This window comes from Balaenoptera borealis, assembly GCF_965194805.1.
Source record: "Balaenoptera borealis genome assembly, chromosome: 1".
NCBI classification, from domain to species: Eukaryota; Metazoa; Chordata; class Mammalia; order Artiodactyla; family Balaenopteridae; genus Balaenoptera; species Balaenoptera borealis.
In genome coordinates, this window is record NC_138860.1 from 14874932 (window position 1) to 14894656 (window position 19725).

Sequence of the window (19725 nt, forward strand, 5' to 3'; positions counted from 1 at the left end):
ACATCAACTTCATCCATGGAAGTCTTCCATAAATATTCCAGACAGAAAGAATCCCTGGCTCCTGTAAATTTTTTGGTAAATATTTATATTTCTCACATTATATTGCTCACTGTTTTGTTTGCTTAGTTTGACTTACATCTCCTACTATAGTAAAACTCCTTGGTAATAGGGCTCAGATCTTACAGTAGATATGAACATTATCTGTCATCTATTATCCATCTATCTATCTGTATCTATTTATCTATCTATCTATCTATCTATCTATCTATCTATCTATCTATCTATCTATCTATCCATCTTCACATCCATACTGTCTTCCCACATAGTACAAATTGATTGCATAAAAATTCCTTCACCTTTGAATCAATGCCCTTTTTTCTTAGTTTACTCAATCAGCTTAATTATTCATTGTAAAAAAATATTATTTATGGTACCCTGCTTGGAATGTTCTTCCGTATCATCCATCCATTCAAACTATCTCAGATTTTATCCTTCAAAACCTTACTCAGTTTTTCTGAATGCTTAGTTATTTGAACACTTGGAAGGTTCATCACTTATTTTTACTTTTACAGCATTTAGAAGGTGTTTTAATATATTTTTGCCTTTTACTGAACATTGATCCAATCTTTTGCTTTATTTAGAGGCTGCTTTTGAAAATAAAACCCCATGCATTTTTGTCTCTCTTAAAATGGAAGCTCCTAGTGGGAGATCATTTTATTATGTATTTTGTAAAGTCTTAAGAAAGTGTTTGGTGGATTTTGTAGATGGAAGTTGGATTTTGTGGGTGGATTTTGCCATTTACAAGATTTACAGATATAAAATAAAGGGGAAATACTGAAGAATCTTTATTATACAAGCCAAACTTGCTATGAGAAGAAAGCAAATGCCCAAGATGGCCTTATGTATACCCTATCAGTAAACAGGTTGCAAAACACTAACATAAAAGTTGTCCCTATTGTAGGAAATCTCTTTTGTAACTCACATTGGTCAACAAAGTAGCCTAAATAAAATATCATGTTAACAGGTGAACTAACCAGAAGCAGTCACATGAATAGTCTTGTCCTTACTAGCTTATTTTTTGTTTTGTTTTCTAAAGTCATAAACATCTTACCTGTTTATTAAGGCAGATCCTTTTTAACAGGATGATATCTAGAGCCAACATTTAAACAATAGATGGGAATTACTGAGGGGAAATGATTTGGGGGCTTGGAGAGAGCAGAGATGAACATCTTCAAGATGGGATTGGCAAGTTGGCTTCCCGCAATTTAATGAAAATATCTGCATAGGTCAAACCCCGTCCTTGATTTGAGCTAAATGGATTTCCTTTGGTGGTGATAGAAGAAAGAGGAGGCAAATGATGAAGCAGAAATTACATGCCCTAACCTCCCCAGAGATACCGTAGGCTTGTGTCTATAACTATAGGCGGGGCTCTATGGAGTCCCAGAATGAAAAAGAACTCTGTATCTACATTCTATTTCTGTCCTTACAAATTCCTGATTTTTTTTTTTTGCAGCTATCTAAGAAAAATTTGATATTGTTGTTGTCTAAGCACATTTAAACTTCAGCTGAAATAACTGCCAAGTGATTCATGCCTATGTAGGTGAATATAACGATTGTATCTGGAGCCCCAGCGTGCCATTTTCATTTCACTTTAAATAAAAAACAAAATGTATCTATGTCAGTCAGTGCCCTTCTGCTGTACTCAGAGGTATCAAACAGGCTACAATTATGATTGTGAAATGATTGTGTCACATTGGAGGAAGGTTTATTGCTTTTGAGTCTGCTAGGCAGTAACACATTCTGTTTCATATTACTCTTTATATCATTGTTTGGCTGTGACTAGAATAATCAAATGCCATCAAATGCTGTCAAATTCAATTTACAGTATTTTTCATTGAAGCGGGCTTTCTGCATTATATTTCTTGTTTTCCCTCTCTATAGCTGCCATGGAATAGTCACTGTAATCATGAGCATTATTTACAAAACCAACAGAGTGAAGCCTCTTCCTGGTCTATAACAGATACTTTATTTCCCTTTATTCAGAATAGGAATTTGATGTGCTTTTCTCATACAATTAGCATTGAGTAGATGAAAGAAAACTATTCCAAGAAGATGGGCATTTTAAAGGCTGCACTAATGTGTTTAATGTAAAATGTAAATTCACATTAGCCATTTTTACATGTTCATGTGTACTTGAATCAGAAATATTATTCTTCAAATTAATGTTTGCTGAGAAGAAAACATTTGGCTTGCTCATTTATGGCAATGTGATTTACAAAACCAGAAATGCAGTAATACTTTCTCCCTTCATAATTTTCCTTACATTCCCATAGCTGAAGATTGGTCTGAATGAAAGGGTTTCAATATCTGAAGTTATAAGAGGAGCCTAAACTAAGTTTCATGATGTGTCCAGGGCATAGGACTAAACAAGGGAAGGCATGAGGCTGCAGGAGAGACTAACAAAGGATGCTGAAGTGGGATGAGGATCTGAGAAAATAAATGTGTTGGGCTTTGTATGCCTGATTTAAATAGATGGCTTTTGGAATGGGGTTTTCAGCTGCAAATTTTTTGTCTGCCGGTGTCTGTCTTAGAAAGCGTCTTTTCCGTCTCAGTGCTATGATCTGAATGATTGTGTTTCCCCCAAATTCACATGTTGAAATCCTAACCTCCAAGAGGATGGTATTAGGAGGTGGGGCCTTTGGGAGGTGATTAGGTCATGAGGGTGGGGCCCTCATGAATGGGATTAGTGCCCTTATAAAAGAGACCCCCACATGGCCCCTGCTGCTTCTGCCATGTGAGGACACAGTGAGAAGATGGCCATCTGTGAGCCAGGAAGTGGGCCCTCACCATACAGCAAATCTGTCAGCACCTTGATCTTGGACTTCCCAGAATCCAGAGCTGAGAGAAATTAATGTTTGTTGTTTATAAACCGCACAATTTATGATATTTTTGTTATAGCAGCCTGAATAGCAAACTCTCAGTTGAGAGGTTCTCTGGCCCCTTCCCTCTGTTTTCATTTTACTTTCTCCTTTCCTGCTCTCTCTCTTCCTCTCTCCCTCCATCTCTCCCTGTCTGTCTCTTTCTCTCTTTCCTCTTTCTCCTCATTATATATTTGAAAACATTAATTTAAAACTATGTCCATGCTGATCAAATGAAAACTGGATCAAGTAGCACAATACCCTTCAAACCAAAATGCCCATGGAACCACCATCTCTCTCTCTCTCTCTTTCTCTCTTTCTCCCCCTCTCATTCTCACTCTCACTCTCCTCACTTTTTCTCCTTCTCTTCCCCTCCCTTCTCTCTTTCCCTCTTTTCTTCCTTTTAGGTGACTACACTTAATTAATTCTGCATATCATGGTGAAAAGAAGCTGCATTAACACCATCTAGCCAGGTGAGTGGAAACCTCAAAACAGAAGGGGAACTGCAGAGTGAAAAGTGCCATCTTTTAAGGATGAGAAAAAGCCTTTCCAATCTCCACATACTAGGTGGTGGGATATAATTAGAATTTTTGTCCTAGACCTGGTTCTTCCTCTGGAATGAGTATGTCTCTTGGTCAATGAACCTCCAGAGGACAGCTCTACCCTTCCATCAAAGGTAAGGCTTCTTGGGCTATGAGGTCTCATCTTCCAAAGAGGGCTCAAACAAAAATGTTACATGGTAGTTGTGGCTTTTTTCCTTGGATAATGTGTAGAAGTTTCCAATACCAATTTTAGTTTCTAGTAGGTGCTTCAAAACACATGAATTCCCATCAATTCCCTTATGGAAATAGAAAATGTATTTGATTCTACAGTCCTGGAATAGTACACATTCTTAAATAATCAACAATAATAGTAATAGTCAATGTTACCTGTGAATAAAGTAGTTGATGATGACTCCATTTGGTTTTTTAGGTGGCGTCCATTTAACCACTATGCAATCTGATCCCAGTGCCTTAAGAACAGGAGAATTTAGATCCATGGGGGCTCCTTCAGCTGTTTTGACAAATATCCTACTGCTAACTCCACAACCTCCTTGAAAAAAAAGAAAACCAAGACCTTTAGTAATTTGTCAAGCCGCAAAAAGAGTTACATGTACATATAGAAGTGTACGAATATCATGATAATCATTTTATCTGAAATTTTGTATACACACAAATTTTGTAAACATACTTTAGACTAGTATTTAAATCTCTTCAGGATTTGAATATTTAAATAAGGAATCATTTTTGGGAAATCCATTAATTAACCACATTTTTATACAGGCATAGACAATAAAGCTTATGCTCGTCTGAACTGAGGTTTCTCTAATTTACTGCAGTTATTCTAGCCAGAAAGTGAAAATGTGCTTCAATTTCGTAAATGTATGTGTGACCTGAACATCATGTATGCTCTTAATAGTATTTTATTTTTGCTAATATTTAAAAATAATGATTGTTCCCTCAACACACAAAAGTCAAACAATGAATTTGAAGGATATTGTTTCTTCACAGCATAGCTTTAGGGACACAGAGAGGCAGAAGTTGATTTTTGCATTTAAATCAAGAAAACCTTAATTTAAATCTATTTCCATGTGGATTAGCTGAAGAGTGGATCAGGGAAAGCAATACTCTTCAAACAAAATGTCTCAGTCTGGTTTGTAGAGACAAGTGGGCAAACTGACTCAATTTCAGAGATGAAGCATAGCAAAATCTCAGAGCCCCTAGTCCTAACCAACTCTATGGGAAATAGTACTCATTTGGAAACAGAAGTTCCTAAGGACAAGAGTTTCATGTTGAGTATAAGATTGGTGAATTTCTTTAATCTAAGGTGAAGCAACTTGTTTTGAGTTATACTTTTTCTCTCTTAGCAGTTGGGTGTTATATAACACCTGGAGGTATATAGGAAGTGAGAGGAGCTCTTCCTTAAGACCACACAGATAGATGATGACTTCATTGACCACTAGCCTAAGCCATGAAACTCAAGGTGACAGGTTAGGTACACAAGACAGGTATCAGGGAAGCACTGTAAAATATGTTGACTCATTTGAGTGTAACTCAACTTCTAAATAATGTCTCCCTTCCTACTCTCCCACCCCTAAATAAAACTGAAGTAGAACCAAGGTGAGTACATTTCCTATGAGATTTTTGTAATGCCTATTTTGTTTTATGTTACCAATGATTATTGTATGTGCTCTAGGTGTTTTTCTTTTAAAGGGCCTTATAAAACAAGACTTTGCAAAACCACCGTTTTCCTATATTTAAATATTCATGATTTAATGTGCAGAAATGCATAATGCTTCACTCAATGCCAGGCTCTGATTTGTCTGGGTTAACAGTCCAGTACCAATAAGAAATGAAATGTTAGTCTTTGTATTTGAATTGAGAATCTATTCCTTTTTAAGGAATTTTTTTTTTAAATAAAATACTTTTTAATAAAAAAACCCCGGATGAGTGTCTGAAAGACTTTCACCATTTTGACATGCTTGTATCCTTGTTTCATACTGTGTGGATGGAGCCAAATTTTCCAGAAGGATGGACTGATCATGACCAGCAGAGAAGATCAGAGGTGCTACACTTCCAGCGTTGAGTAAGACATTGTACTCCACAGGTATTTTGGGGGTGAGGATCCCTTTAAAGAGAGAGAGAATAAAAACATGTATGTCTGTTTGGTCAACAAATGTTCCCTTTTTTAAAAAAAAAAAATGTTCCTCTTTTAAGAAAAATGTATGTTTCAAATTTTAAACTTAAAGGTATACTATTGCTTAATATAGCGATTAATAACTGCATGAAACTTAAGTTGGAAAACATTAGAATGCCTATTCCAAAAGTAAGAAATGTTTATCACCCATTTTTGAAAACAAATATAATAATTCTATTCAATGATATACTCTACAGGCAAATAAAAACGAAGGCATATTTCAAGGCAAATACATACAAGGCAATTAGAAATGGTCATATATTTTTCCTAGGCTTACTTACTCTTAAAGTACATTAAAAAACCCCACCAGTTTTGCTTGTGACAATAATTTTTCTGTAGGCATTGTGTATGCATCTCATCTGACACGGATCCTTGACATAATAGCCCATAAAGTATCCAAATCATAGTCTACCTAGAGAATTCCCAGTGCATTAATTATTGAGTCAGGACAGTCCACTCTGTCAGTGAGACTTATGGACCTAAATGTATATGAAATTTGGGATCAAAAACTGTCATTTTTCACAATGCCTCCTAAAGAAAGAAGGTCCTGTCAGTTTAGCCTCTTTACAATCTATTCATAGAATTAAGTGCCTGTAAGTTTTATTTGGCCATGAACAACATGCACACTTTCTTAAACAGAGATTATGAGCCTTGAATGAAGAATATATTGAAACTTTAGGCCCACTAAAGTTTCTTATTGATCTGACAGCTTCTAACGTGTGGGCTTCGTTACTTACCTTCCTAATACTTAAGTAAGTTTCTTTGCTACAGAAACAAAAAAATGTACAGCACAGGACTAAAGAATGAGGTCTAAAGAATGAAATGTGGTTTTGCTTTTTGTAGCTACAGCTCCAATGTATGAGGGGCAGAAGAGCTAGTAAATACCAGAGGTGCTCAGTATTTTGTGTAGGATAGATGAAAACAAGGAGTCTCTGAAGGAAATATTGATCCTCATCAGAAGGACTCATCAATCATTTCCTTTGGAAAGGTGCTAGATGGTGCTGAATTTGGCAACCCAGGCTGAGAATTTTAATTTTAAATTTAGAGCATCCTAATTAAACTCTTGCTTTTGTCCTTAGAGTTTAACTTACTGTTATTCTATCATCGATTCCTAAATTCTTCTCTCTGGCTTTATACCTTTGCTCGTGTTCCAGATTTGTATTTTGAACAGCTTCCTTCCCAGAGACCTCAATTGTAACAGGTCCAAAAAAGAATTACACTATTTTCCACTCCCAAACCTGTTATTCTTCTTTGGTTTCCTCTCTCCATTTCCCTACACTGGAGGCCTTGGAGTAAGACCCTTAGAGTAGACCCTGCCTTCTTCACTCTCAAGCTCAAGTGACAAGTATATTCTATCATTTGTTTCTCCAAGAAGTTTGGGTTTTATATATAATCAGTGAACAATGGATTGAAAACATGTGAGCCAGGAAGTAGGGTTACCAGTTGGAAAGTGGTTGCATGGTTGTAGCAATAACAAAACAAGAACAGCATTTCATTGCATTCCTGTCTTATGCCAGGCAACAAACATTATCTCATTTCACATCACTAGAATGTCAACTTCATACAGCTGGGGACTTTGTTCTTCTCTTGAAGGTAGTTTCAGTGCTTAGATTTTAGTACAGAGCAGTAGCTCAAATGTTGATTGAATGAATGAATGAAACCACATGACAATATTGTAAGGTAAATATCACTACCATTTTTTTAAAATGAGAAAACCAAGGGCCAGAGGAGAAACGTTGCAGATATCACACAGATTAATTGGGGTGGCCAGACTTGAACTCAGGCCCATTTGATACCAAAGCTTATCTCTCTATATTTATGCTGTCTCTTGATAATAAAGACTTGGATTAGGACAATCGGGGGAAAAAGTGAAAGGGTAATTTTGAGAGAACATGCATAGACAGGCAGAACAGGTCTTGCAGACTGATTAGATACAGCGAAAAAAGTGATGGAGGAATTAGAATTACCACTGATGGAACGAAATTATAGGTAAATATTTAAAGTTCTGAAGAGCAGGTTTTCCAAACCAGGATACACACACCCTGGACATTTGTGGACTTTTGTCCAAGTATTTTTGGAGACAAGGACAAACATGTCCCTCTTTCCCAAAATCAATTTGACTTGTAAAATTTGTGAAATACACAACTCCCCTGCCCAAGCTAGGGAAAACCAGCAGAATCCCGCTATCCCTTGTTCACAAAAATTGGGTGTGGATTTTTCTCCCTAAAAAGCACAAGACTAGAAAATTTTATGTGTAGTGAGTGATGGGAAATTTCTCTACTCAGTTTTTTTAACTCTATCGTCACTTCAGAGTGAACTGTACACCAGCCGAAAAAGTTTATGCAGACATAACCAGTGTGTTGAACAAGTACAGATACTATTCGTGGTGAAGTCAAAACACAATTTAATTTTTGTCACTTACTATTGCTTTAAAATGAATTTATTATGTGTAATCTTGCTCAGACATGGGATGAAAAGTTGGCTGGGACCATGATGTTTCTGCTCAGTCTCAGGTAATAGACAATTCTATATTATTTTTTTCAGATATCACAACAAAGATTAATATCTAGAAAATTTAAGTAAATTCATTTTCTCTTTAATGGTATAGTGAGTATATGTAATGAGCTCATTTAGAAGATATTCTTCAAGGCCTAACTCTCAACTGCAAGACAAAACTGGGAATGTTTTTACTGCTCCCAACAAGACTGCTATAATTATGAAGTTTGAGAGTTGTATGAAGGGGGTTGATTACAGGGAGCGTTGGAGACTCTGAATTTATTAATAGGTGAGGAAAACTTAAGTACTGTATTAGAAGTAAAATAAAGAGCAATATAATCAGGTTTTTTTTTTTTTTTTTTTTTTCCCCGCTAAAGATGTTCTTTGGGGAGAATTGCTCGAGGTAGTAAAAGAGATTGAAGAGTGAATCAATACCCTCTTGGTTTGCAATTTGACCTTTCACAGCAGGAAGATATGCTTATGGGAATATCCATCCAGAGTATCTTGGCATGTCACAGCATCCCACCTCAGATTTGGGGCATTTCTTCTGGTCGTTACCCTGACATAGTCTATAAAGCAGTGGGAAAAAAAGGTTGCTGTTTGTACACACATATATATGATGAAATGAAGAGAGGAAGAATTGCTTGGACATTGGAGTCGGCTTTCTTCAGATTGACTTAATATCCTGAAATATAACAGCATATCATGCTTTAACTAAAGAGATTAATAGAAAATGTACCCCTGAATGATAAATTATACAATACATTATTTGGGGGATAGAGACAAACACACTGGAATTCAATGCCAAATTTGCATGAATTTTTAAGATAAAAAGCAAGACCTTAAAAAAATTGCAAGGTTATGGTGATTGCTTTAGGTTTTTTCCAAACCTCCTGGGATTGCATGTTCATTCTGTCTTCTCTGATCTTAGGGTAGAACTTGTAGAAAAGTTTGACAAACACACACTTGAAAAATATGCCATGAGTCTTGAACTAGATAAACCACAGAATGGAGTCAGATGAAATCCCTCTTCCACCTTCATTTGTCCCTGGTAAATTATCCACCCTCTATGGATGCCAGTCTCTTCACCTGTAAAATGATGACACTAATAGCCACGTCTTAAAGTGCTGAAAGGATTAAATTAAAACATGTATGTAAAGCATTTTAGTTCATTACTGCAAATAGAAAGTACTGAATAAATGACAGACATCTCTACAAAACAAAAGGAAATGGAACGAAATGCAAAAAAACCCCCCAAAAACCCACAGTTATGACACTGTTTTCATGTGCCTTCTAACACTTCTGAACCCATCTTTATATAAAGCTGCTATTCTAATTACTAAGCAATGTTATATTGAATCAAGTAAATATCTTTATAACTATTTTGTTACCTAGTTTTATTTTTTATGTATACTTGGATGTGGTCAACTTGTCTTCCTGTAACGATATCCTAGTCTTCATTCTCAGCAGTAATTTAGAGTGGTCTTCCCTTCGATTTGTCTGAGGTTGCACCTCATTATATGTCTTTAGTCTGTACCTACTGGTCTGCTTCCAGTAACTTCTCTGCTTAAAAGGACAGGACTCCTAGGAGGTCAGGGAACAAAACTGTACTTCCACCACATTTCAAATATAGACATAATCTTGATCATGGCTGGTCAAAGCATGAACCCAGAAAAGGCAATTTTCCACATCTTGGTTAATAAATGTCCTTTACATACACCTATAAGGTGTTGAAACAGAAAATGCTCCTTGAAGCTGTGAACATGTCAAGCACTGACATGCATTTATTTAGGAAGAGGGCCCCCTCCACTGTCATAACTTACAGGACAGTGACATGAAAGCCTCCTGTGTTCCTGCAAACCCTAGACCATCTGCAATGAGTCTGAAACGACCTAGCCCCCTGGTATTCTGATGACTAAATGAAATGAAATGGGCATATTTGTTAAAGTCAGCTGGTAAGCCACACGACTTGGTTAGTTCCTGAGTTCATAAATTTATGTCAGAGCAAGAGGAGCAGTGGAAACTCACGAGAACCAATTTACCCTAAGTGCAAATGGCAGTTTTGTTATTTGGTGTCAAAGTTACCAGTTGCACGATGACAAGCTGCCATAACACATTTTCCTGTTCACTAAAGAACAAGGATTTCGTTGGTTAATATTCCTTGCGAGGCTCCTTTTCATAATTTACAACAACTAGATGCTGATAGGTTATTTAACATTTATGAAGTTAAGATGTAATCAGAAAAACCCTGATTATCTTTACAAATAAAAAAGTTAAATTATTCAACTTTTTTTTCCTCTGTGGCTTCATTTCACAGCAGGTGCATACTTTACAATGGGACAAGTCAATCAAATAAAGCTTTTTTAAAATCTTTTTTTAGGAGCTGAAACAAGAACAATTCTAAGAGGAAAACTATTAATCCGGTTTGATAGCCACGTTTGCTTCAAACCACGGGCTGTGCTTCATATAATGCTTTTAACAAATTAGCCCAATGTCTCCTTTGTAGAGATAGGGGTATCTTGGTTATGTCCTTTGGGGGCCAAGGAAGTGAAACCAGACCCTCTTGAACACACATCCATACCAATTGTATGGAAATTTTACGTAGTTTGTATAATAGTTATCATTTTATGCCTCTTCTACCCAACTAGATGGTAGGGTTCTTGACAAGAGGGACGATGTCTCATTCATTCTTCTTTTTAACTTTCAAAATGTCGCATCGTGCCTCGCTCCTGAGAGGGGCCCAGTAAACATTTTCACGTTTGTTAAAATGAATAGATGAATCAATCCACTCAAATGTAAATGAATTACATCCTATGAAATTTTAAGCTACAAACAAAATGATCCTACTGGGTTACCGGATGAACTGCCCTTGAACTACTTGAACTACTCATTTATGTTTGCTGTATCTATGGCAATTTTTTTTTTTTTTTTTTTTTTTTTTTAGTTTTGAACTGAATCATAGTATAATGCAGAAAAAAAATCATTTGCTTTATGTACTGTTTAGTGAAAAAATATAGTACAGTGGGTTTGCTCATAGAATTTGGAGTCAGATTCAGTGTGGGTTGGCTCTGACACCTATGTGATGAATCACCTAGAGAAAAAAAGCTTTTAACATCGAAATTGACTTTTCTCATTAGCAACACAGGGAGAACATTGGACGTACTACACATTGTTATGAACATTAAATAGATAAGTGTTAATCTCTTGGAAAATGCCTAGCACATATTAGAACTCAATAAGGTGAGATAAATTTATTAAACACCCAAAGCAAAGGCAACAAAAGCAAAAACAAACAGATGGGACTACATCAAACTAAAGAGCCTCTGCACAGCAAAGAATGAATAGAATCAATAGAATGAAAAGACCACGTATGGAATGGGAGAAAATATTTGCAAACCACATAGCTGATGAAGGATTAAATATCCAAAGCATACAAGGAACCCCTACAACGCAAGAGCAAAAAAAAAAAAAAAAAAATCCAATTCAAAAATGGACAAAGGACCTAATACATTTTTCCAAGGAAGACATACAAACGACCAACAGGTACATGAAAAGGTGCTCACTATCAATAATCATCAGGTAAATGAAAATCAAAACCACAGTGAGATATCACTTCACACCTGTTAGGATCCCTATTATCAAAAAGACAAGAGATAAATGCTGATGAGAATGTGGAGAAAAAAGAACCCTTGTATATCACTGTTGGGAATGTAAACTGGTACAGGCACTGTGGAAAACAGTATGGAGGTTCCTCAAAAAATTAAAAGTAGGACTACTATATGATCCATCAATTCTACTTCTGGGTATGTATGCAAAGGAAATGAAATCATTATCTCAAAGAGATAGCTGCACGCCTATGTTCACTGCAGCATTATTCACAATAGCCAAGGATTAGAAACAACTAATGTCCTAAATGTCCATTAATGGATGACTGGATAAAGAAAATGTGATATATATTCAATGGACTATTGTTCAACCTCAAAAAAGATGGAAATCCTGCCATTTGCTACAACATGGATGAACCTAGAGGGCACTGTGCTAAGTGAAACAGACAGAGAAAGACAAATACCTAATGGTATCGCTTATATATGGAATCATTAAAAAAAAAGTTGAACCTATAGAAACAGTAAATGCTGGTTGCCAGGGGCTGAGAGAATGGGGGAAATAGGGAGAGGTTGGTAAAAGGGTGTAAACTTTCAGTTATAAGATGAATAAGGTCTGAGGATCTATTGTGTAACACGGTGACTATAGTTGATAATACTGTATTGTGTAATTGAAATTTTCTGAGAGAATAGAACTTGTGTTCTCACCAAGAAAAAAAAAAAAAAGAAGAGAAAAGAAAAAAGAGGAAATATATGAGATGATGAATGTGTTAATTAAATCAATGGTGGGAATCCCTTCACAATATATACGTGTATCAAATGATCACGTTATACACTTTAAATATATCACCATTTTATTTGTCAATTATACCTCAGTAAAAGTGAAAAGATAAGTGAAGTAATATGCAAAATAAACTACAAATCACTGAAATGAGTTTTACATTTTCTTCTGAAACTCACCACTACTTGTCACTTGGCTATTACCCTTACAAGAAACCCGAAACAATTACCAATGTTGAATCATCCCAATTAATGCAACATGAATTCTTTAGAAAGCTTAATGCCAATTTTGACTTTAAATGGATAGTATCTGATGTAATACACTGCAGTTGATGAGTTCACTGAACACCAAGATGCTTAATGTCTACCCACAGGCCATATTGTGGCTAGCTACCCTTTAATCAAAACTTGATTAATAAAAGTCATTTATATTCCTAAGCAATATTAATTTAAATGATTTCTCAGTAGAAGAACTGTTGCCAATTCTTTTCTTTAATGGACTAAGAGATAAATGTGACAGGAAAAGCACCATTATTTCAATATTATACATTAAGCCTAAATAACTCACCATCTTTAGTGAGAAAAAGCGGGTGTTGAATCCAATGATATTGTTAATTAGGAGATGATTAAGGGCTAGGATAGATCAAAACAGAGTCATCACCTTGATAAATTAGAAAGTCCCATTATTACCTTCAGAGTTTAAATAATTTTGAATGTTTGGATTCTGAAATGGCATGGACACCTATCTCCATTCTTAATCTGAATAAACCATTTATGTCCCATGAAGTATTTTCTTCTTCATTTTTCTATATATTTTCAACCATTAAGGTAACATATATCCTTTTCTCTCTTTAATATGAATGTGTAAATTCTGACCCAAGTTTCAGAGCTTGTAAAAGGTGAGAAGAAATGTTTAGGAATAAACTAATCTGGTTTACGTTGTCTGTAGATTCAAATAAGAACAGCCAGCATATACACAGTGCCCACTGAATGTGGGCTTCTATAGGAAATCAAGTGTTTGAATAATTTTAAACAGCAGAAAATCCAAAATTTATTTATATTTGCCTGAATGATAAATTTTAGAAGCTTACTCAACATTTTGTTTCTTTAATACTTTAACAAACATTTTATAAGGACATGTTGTTTGTGTATCATCTGATTTGAAAGTACAAATGATGTATAGAAGAGCGGAAATTCTTGGTTTTTTTTGAGTTCGGAGGGTTTTGATAATCTTACCGCTAACGTTTGTCAAGTAATAATGAGAAAGTAAACTAGGATTTACTTGGGAGGTAAAAGAATGTCTACAAAGGGCTTAAAATGGTCTTTGAATAATCTCTCTGTAGTTATTTGAGAAATGACTCTTTTCCTTTCCCACCTCATTAAAATCTTCCTGGACCTGGAATCTAGTTTTGCTAAGTCATGTCTATTCTTTCTACACTTCTGGAAGGGTCAGTAAAGGCTTCTGGTTACTAGTTCCCTCACGCCTCAGGAGATAACTATTGCCAGGTAGATATTTTCCCTTCAGGGGCTTGTCATTTTCCACCATTAATTCTTCTGGTCTTGACATGCCCCGCAAAAAATATTTTCTCCCCAAATCGTTTGGTTTTCCCCAACACCTAGCTCTGTTTCTTGGCCCTCTAGGCTACTATTTCAAAAAACCTAGTTGCTCTATCATAAATCTAGAAGACTTTGGGCAATAAATGGAAAGTGTGATTTGGATTTAAGAGTTAAGCCAAGACAGGAAGGAATTGCTCTTATAAGGCAGCAGAAGAGCGCAGACCTGAATCTGAATTCAGGCTGTGTGACCTTGAGTAAATTATATTACTTCTTCAAGATTCAAGTTTCTTATCTTAATATTTTGATAATGATACTACTTGTCTAGCAGGGTTTGCATGAGAATTAACTGCAGTAAGGCAGGGAAAGTGCTTATCAAATTGTTTGGCACATACTAGGAATTTAAAAAATGGCAAATATACACAAGTAATGTTAATGAATATATGATATTTATCACAATTTCTCTTCCCCTGAATATTCTCATATATCCTCTGGCCTGAACCCCTTTTACTAATAGGATTTATAAACAATAAGGCAATTTATAGATAACATTGATAATTAACAATGTGTAAACTGAAAGCCCACATAATTGCACGGGTCATTTTCTGTTGCCAGGCAACCACAGAGATATTTTTCTCCCAGCAACTTACCTGTGTAAGGTCACTCTGTCCTTACTGACCACAAAACAAAATACGTGTGAAAAAAATCAGTTAACCACTATTTTGGCTTTGGAGATTCAAGGGAAACTGGTTTGATCTGCATTTTCAGAGATTTATTGTAATTGACCACTTTTGACCACCCATGATGCGGGTGATCCATGGTTACTAAACTTGGAGCTCAACGTCATCTGCCGAACTTAACTCTAGCCCAGGACATTCTTATTCAGTAAACTTGGGGTTGAGAATCTGTCTTTGCACAAGCTTTCCAGGTGATCCTAATATTCACTCAGGTTTGGGAACTACAGGTATGGACTGTTTTGTCCATTTTTCAGCTCTGCGTATGATGTAATCACTTTGTAATGGCAGGAGGGTATGATGAATACCTAGAAAGTTCTTGATTGTCAGCAAATAAACAACCTCCAGTTATAACAAGTCTGTTTTCTTCCTGTTTAAAATATATATTTGTGACTATTCAGGAACAGAAAATGTTTTTATTATCCAAATCAAAACACAGCATGAGGTACTTTCCAATAAAATCAACTGTAGATTATACACAAGTCAAAATCATCTTCCTGTTTACTAAGTTCAAAATCCTTCTAGGCACCAGGAAAAAAGTTTAATTTAAGACTTTAATCTTTCCATATATTACAGGGTTTCTGTAATGGATTTTGTGCATCTGAAACTAGAAGATTGACAGGCCTGGATTTATTAACCACTGGTTACATGGTCAGAGCTAGTGTGTAAAGCATTTCTACAATATCCCTTAGGCTGGACTGGAATGAACAATTTCTACAAAATTGAGGTAGACAAGAGTTAAGGTGACATTAAAAAAGCAAAACTTGTGCCTTATTTCACAATGATCCTTTTCTAAATATAAACGTTATACTTTAAACATGAAAATATGATATTGAACTCAAAGAAAAAAATGACAAAATTCTGGGAAATTTGAAAGAAATCTTAAAAATTTACAAACCCAATCTTGCAATATGCAGTTTTATCATTTTGAAAGTGGAGGCCTTGGGACCTAGCAGATTTTGGGGCAAATACATATTTATTTATTTAACATCTTCATTGGAGTATAATTGCTTTACAATGGTGTGTTACTTTGTGCTTTATAACAAAGTGAATCAGCTATACATATGCATATATGCCCATATCTCCTCCCTCTTTTGTCTCCCTCGAACCCTCCCTATCCCACCCCTCTAAGTGGACACAAAGAAACAAGCTGATCTCCCTGTGCTATGTGGCTGCTTCCCACTAGCTATCTATTTTACATTTGGTAGTGTATATATGTCCATGACACTCTCTCACTTCATCCCAGCTTACGCTTCCCCGCCTCTGTGTCCTCAAGTCCATTCTCTACATCTATGTCTTTATTCCTGTCCTACCCCTAGGTTCTTCAGAACCATTTTTTTTTTTTTTTTTTTTTTTTTAGATTCCATATATATGTGTTAGCATACGGTATTTGTTTTTCTCTTTCTGACTTACTTCACTCTGTATGACAGTCTCTAGGTCCATCCACCTCACTACAAATAACTGTTTCATTTCTTTTTATGGCTAATATTCCATTGTATATATGTGCCACATCTTCTTTATCCATTCTTCTGTCAATGGACACTTAGGTTGCTTCCATGTCCTGGCTATTGTAAATAGAGCTGCAATGAACATTTTGGTACATGACTCTTTGAATTACGGTTTTCTCAGGGTATACGCCCAGTAGTGGGATTGCTGGGTCGTATGGTAGTTCTATTTTTAGTTTTTAAGGAACTTCCATACTGTTCTCCATAGTGGCTGTATCAACTTACATTCCCACCAACAGTGCAAGAGGGTTCCCTTTTCTCCACACCCTCTCCAGCATTTATTGTTTCTAGATTTTTTGATGATGGCCATTCTGACTGGTGTGAGGTGATACCTCACTGTAGTTCTGATTTGCATTTCTCTAATGATTAGTGATGTTGAGCATCCTTTCATGTGTTTGTTGGCAATCTGTGTATCTTCTTTGGAGAAATGTCTATTTAGGTCTTCTGCCCATTTTTGGATTGGGTTGTTTGGTTTTTTTAGATGTTGAGCTGCACGAGCTGCTTGTAAATTTTGGAGACTAATCCTTTGTCAGTTGATTCATTTGCAAATATTTTCTCTAATTTTGAGGGTTGTCTTTTTGTCTTGTTTATGGTTTCCTTTGCTGTGCAAAAGTTTTAAAGTTTCATTAGGTCCCATTTGTTTATTTTTGTTTTTATTTCCATTTCTCTAGGAGCTGGGTCAAAAAGGATCTTGCTGTGATTTATGTCATAGAGTGTTCTGCCTATGTTTTCCTCTAAGAGTTTGATAGTGTCTGGCCTTACATTTAGGTCTTTAATCCATTTTGAGTTTATTTTTGTGTATGTTGTTAGGGAGTGTTCTAATTTCATTCTTTTACATGTAGCTGTCCAGTTTTCCCAGCACCACTTATTGAAGAGGCTGTCTTTTCTCCATTGTATGTTCTTGCCTCCTTTGTTGTAAATTAGGTGCCCATATGTGCGTGGGTTTATCTCTGGGCATTTTGTCTTGTACCATTGATCTATATATCTGTTTTTGTGCCAGTACCATACTGTCTTGATTACCATAGCTTTGTAGTATAGTCTGAAGTCAGGGAGCCTGATTCTTCCAGCTCCGTTTTTCTTTCTCAGGATTGCTTTGGCTATTCGTGGTCTTTTGTGTTCCCATATAAATTGTGAAATTTTTTGCTCTTGTTCTGTGAAAAATGCCATTGGTAGTTTGATAGGGATTGCACTGAATCTGTAGATTGCTTTGGGTAGTACAGTCATTTTCACAATATTGATTCTTCCAATCGAAGAGCATGGTATATCTCCCCATCTGTTTGTATCATCTTTAATTTCTTTCATCAGTGTCTTATAGTTTTCTACATACAGGTCTTTTGTCTCCTTAGGTAGGTTTATTCCTAGGTATTTTATTCTTTCTGTTGCAGTGGTAAATGGGAGTGTTTCCTTAATTTCTCTTTCAGATTTTTCATCATTAGTGTATAGGAATGCAAGAGATTTCTGTGCATTAATTTTGTATCCTGCTACTTTACCAAATTCATTGATTAGCTCTAGTAGTTTTCTGGTAGCATCTTTAGGATTCTCTATGTATAGTATCATGTCATCTGCAAACAGTGACAGCTTTATTTCTTCTTTTCCAATTTGGATTCCTTTTATTTCTTTTTCTTCTCTGATTGCTGTGGCTAAAACTTCCAAAACTATGTTGAATAATAGTGGTGAGAGTGGACAACCTTGTTTTGTTCTTGATCTTAGAGGAAATGGTTTCATTTTTTGCAAATACATGTTTAAAATGAATAATTAAAGATAAAAATAATTATCTGAAAATTATCACTACCTATAGAATATTATACAGACCAGATAATATATACCAACTATATAAATTATCTCATTTAATGTTTACAACAACCCTACATGTAGGTACTATCATTGTCTCCATTTTACAGATGGAGATAACTGAGACTCAAAGAAACTGACTTATTTAAAGTCAGCTAATAGCTGGCACAAATATATGATATTGCTTGTATGTAGAATATAAAAAAATGATACAAACGAACTTATTTACAAAACAGAAATAGAGTCACAGATGTAGAAAACAAACTTATGGTTACAGATGTAGAAAACAAACTTATATAGAAAACAAACTTATGGGGAAAGGGTGGGGGAGGGATAAATTGGGAGACTGGGATTGACATACACACTACTATATATAAAATAGATAACTAATAAGAACCTACTGCATAGCACAGGGAACTCTACTCAATACTCTGTATGACCTACACGGGAAAAGAATCTAAAAAAGAGTGGATATATGTATATGTATAACTGATTCACTTTGCTGTACACCTAAAACTAACACAACATTGTTATAGTTGATAACACTGTATCAACTATACTCCAATAAAAAATTTTTAAAAAAAGAAACATGTTTTCAAATCCTTACTGAGTATGAAGTCTTCAGATTAGCAATGACAATTTAGGTGTGTAATAATATGAAAATGACATGTAATTTGATAAACCAGGGGTCCCCAAACCCCAGGCTGCAGATGGTACTGGTCTGTGGCCTATTAGGAACCGGGCTGCACAGCAGGAGGTGAGCAGCGGGAGAGTGAGCGAAGCTTCATCTGCCGCTCCCCATCGCTCCCCAGAGCTCACATTACCGCCTGAACCATCCCCCACCCCATCCGTGGAAAAACTGTCTTCCACGAAACCGGTCCCTGGTGCCAGAAAGGTTGGGGACCCCTGTGATAAACCATGAAACTTCCTGGTCACTTGGCTAGAAAATCATCAACTTTGCATAGCACCCTGGATTTTCTTTATTGCTCTTTGAGAACTTGGATGGTAAAAGACCCTGCACTGAATCTGAGAAGTCTCCAGCCAATAGTCTGAATCTGGCCTCAGGCTGGCTCTGTGATGCCTCATTTTACTTTGTGGAGCAAAAATACCACGGTACTATAAGAATGCCAAGGAGAAATATGCTAAAAGGCTGCAAGTTGGCCACGCTCTTCCATGAAGGTAGAAATCAATTCCATAAAAGGATATGTAAGTTTGTATATTTTTCACAGCAGGAGATTTGTATTTATTCCTCTGTTAAAATTAAGAGCAGAGTTCAAGAATAGCTATGCTTCTAAAACTGAGATCCGGATTATAGCACTTTATGACACATACCGGCGCTATTGATTATTCTTTTGTGTTTTGTTTAATTTAATATGTTGTATGTTCATTTTAATACAAAGGTGGATGAAATCATTTATACTTGATATCTTAGAGCAACTTAAGTTTTTCTTTGCTTAGAAAGCTCTTCAGAGATTTTCTCCTGCAAATTTGTCCCCCAAAAGATCCTTTTTTCTTTGATCTGAGATTATGACATCAGAAGGATGTTGGTTCATGAGAATTTAAGTTTTATATACTGGGTTGGCCAAAAAGTTCGTTCAGGTTTTTCCAT

The 19725-nt window shown here is 35.9% G+C and overlaps 1 protein-coding gene across 1 annotated transcript in view; it reads right to left on the bottom strand.

Moving 5' to 3' along the window:
* The window catches only part of USH2A (usherin), a 783103-nt gene that overhangs the window by 138079 nt on the left and 625299 nt on the right, over window positions 1-19725 (bottom strand). The window contains exons 58-59 of the mRNA XM_082362477.1: window positions 5427-5585; window positions 3848-4010 (exon numbers count right to left, since the gene is read on the bottom strand). Coding sequence (XP_082218603.1) covers window positions 3848-4010; window positions 5427-5585 — 322 coding nt within the window. The remainder of the gene's footprint in view (window positions 1-3847; window positions 4011-5426; window positions 5586-19725) is intronic.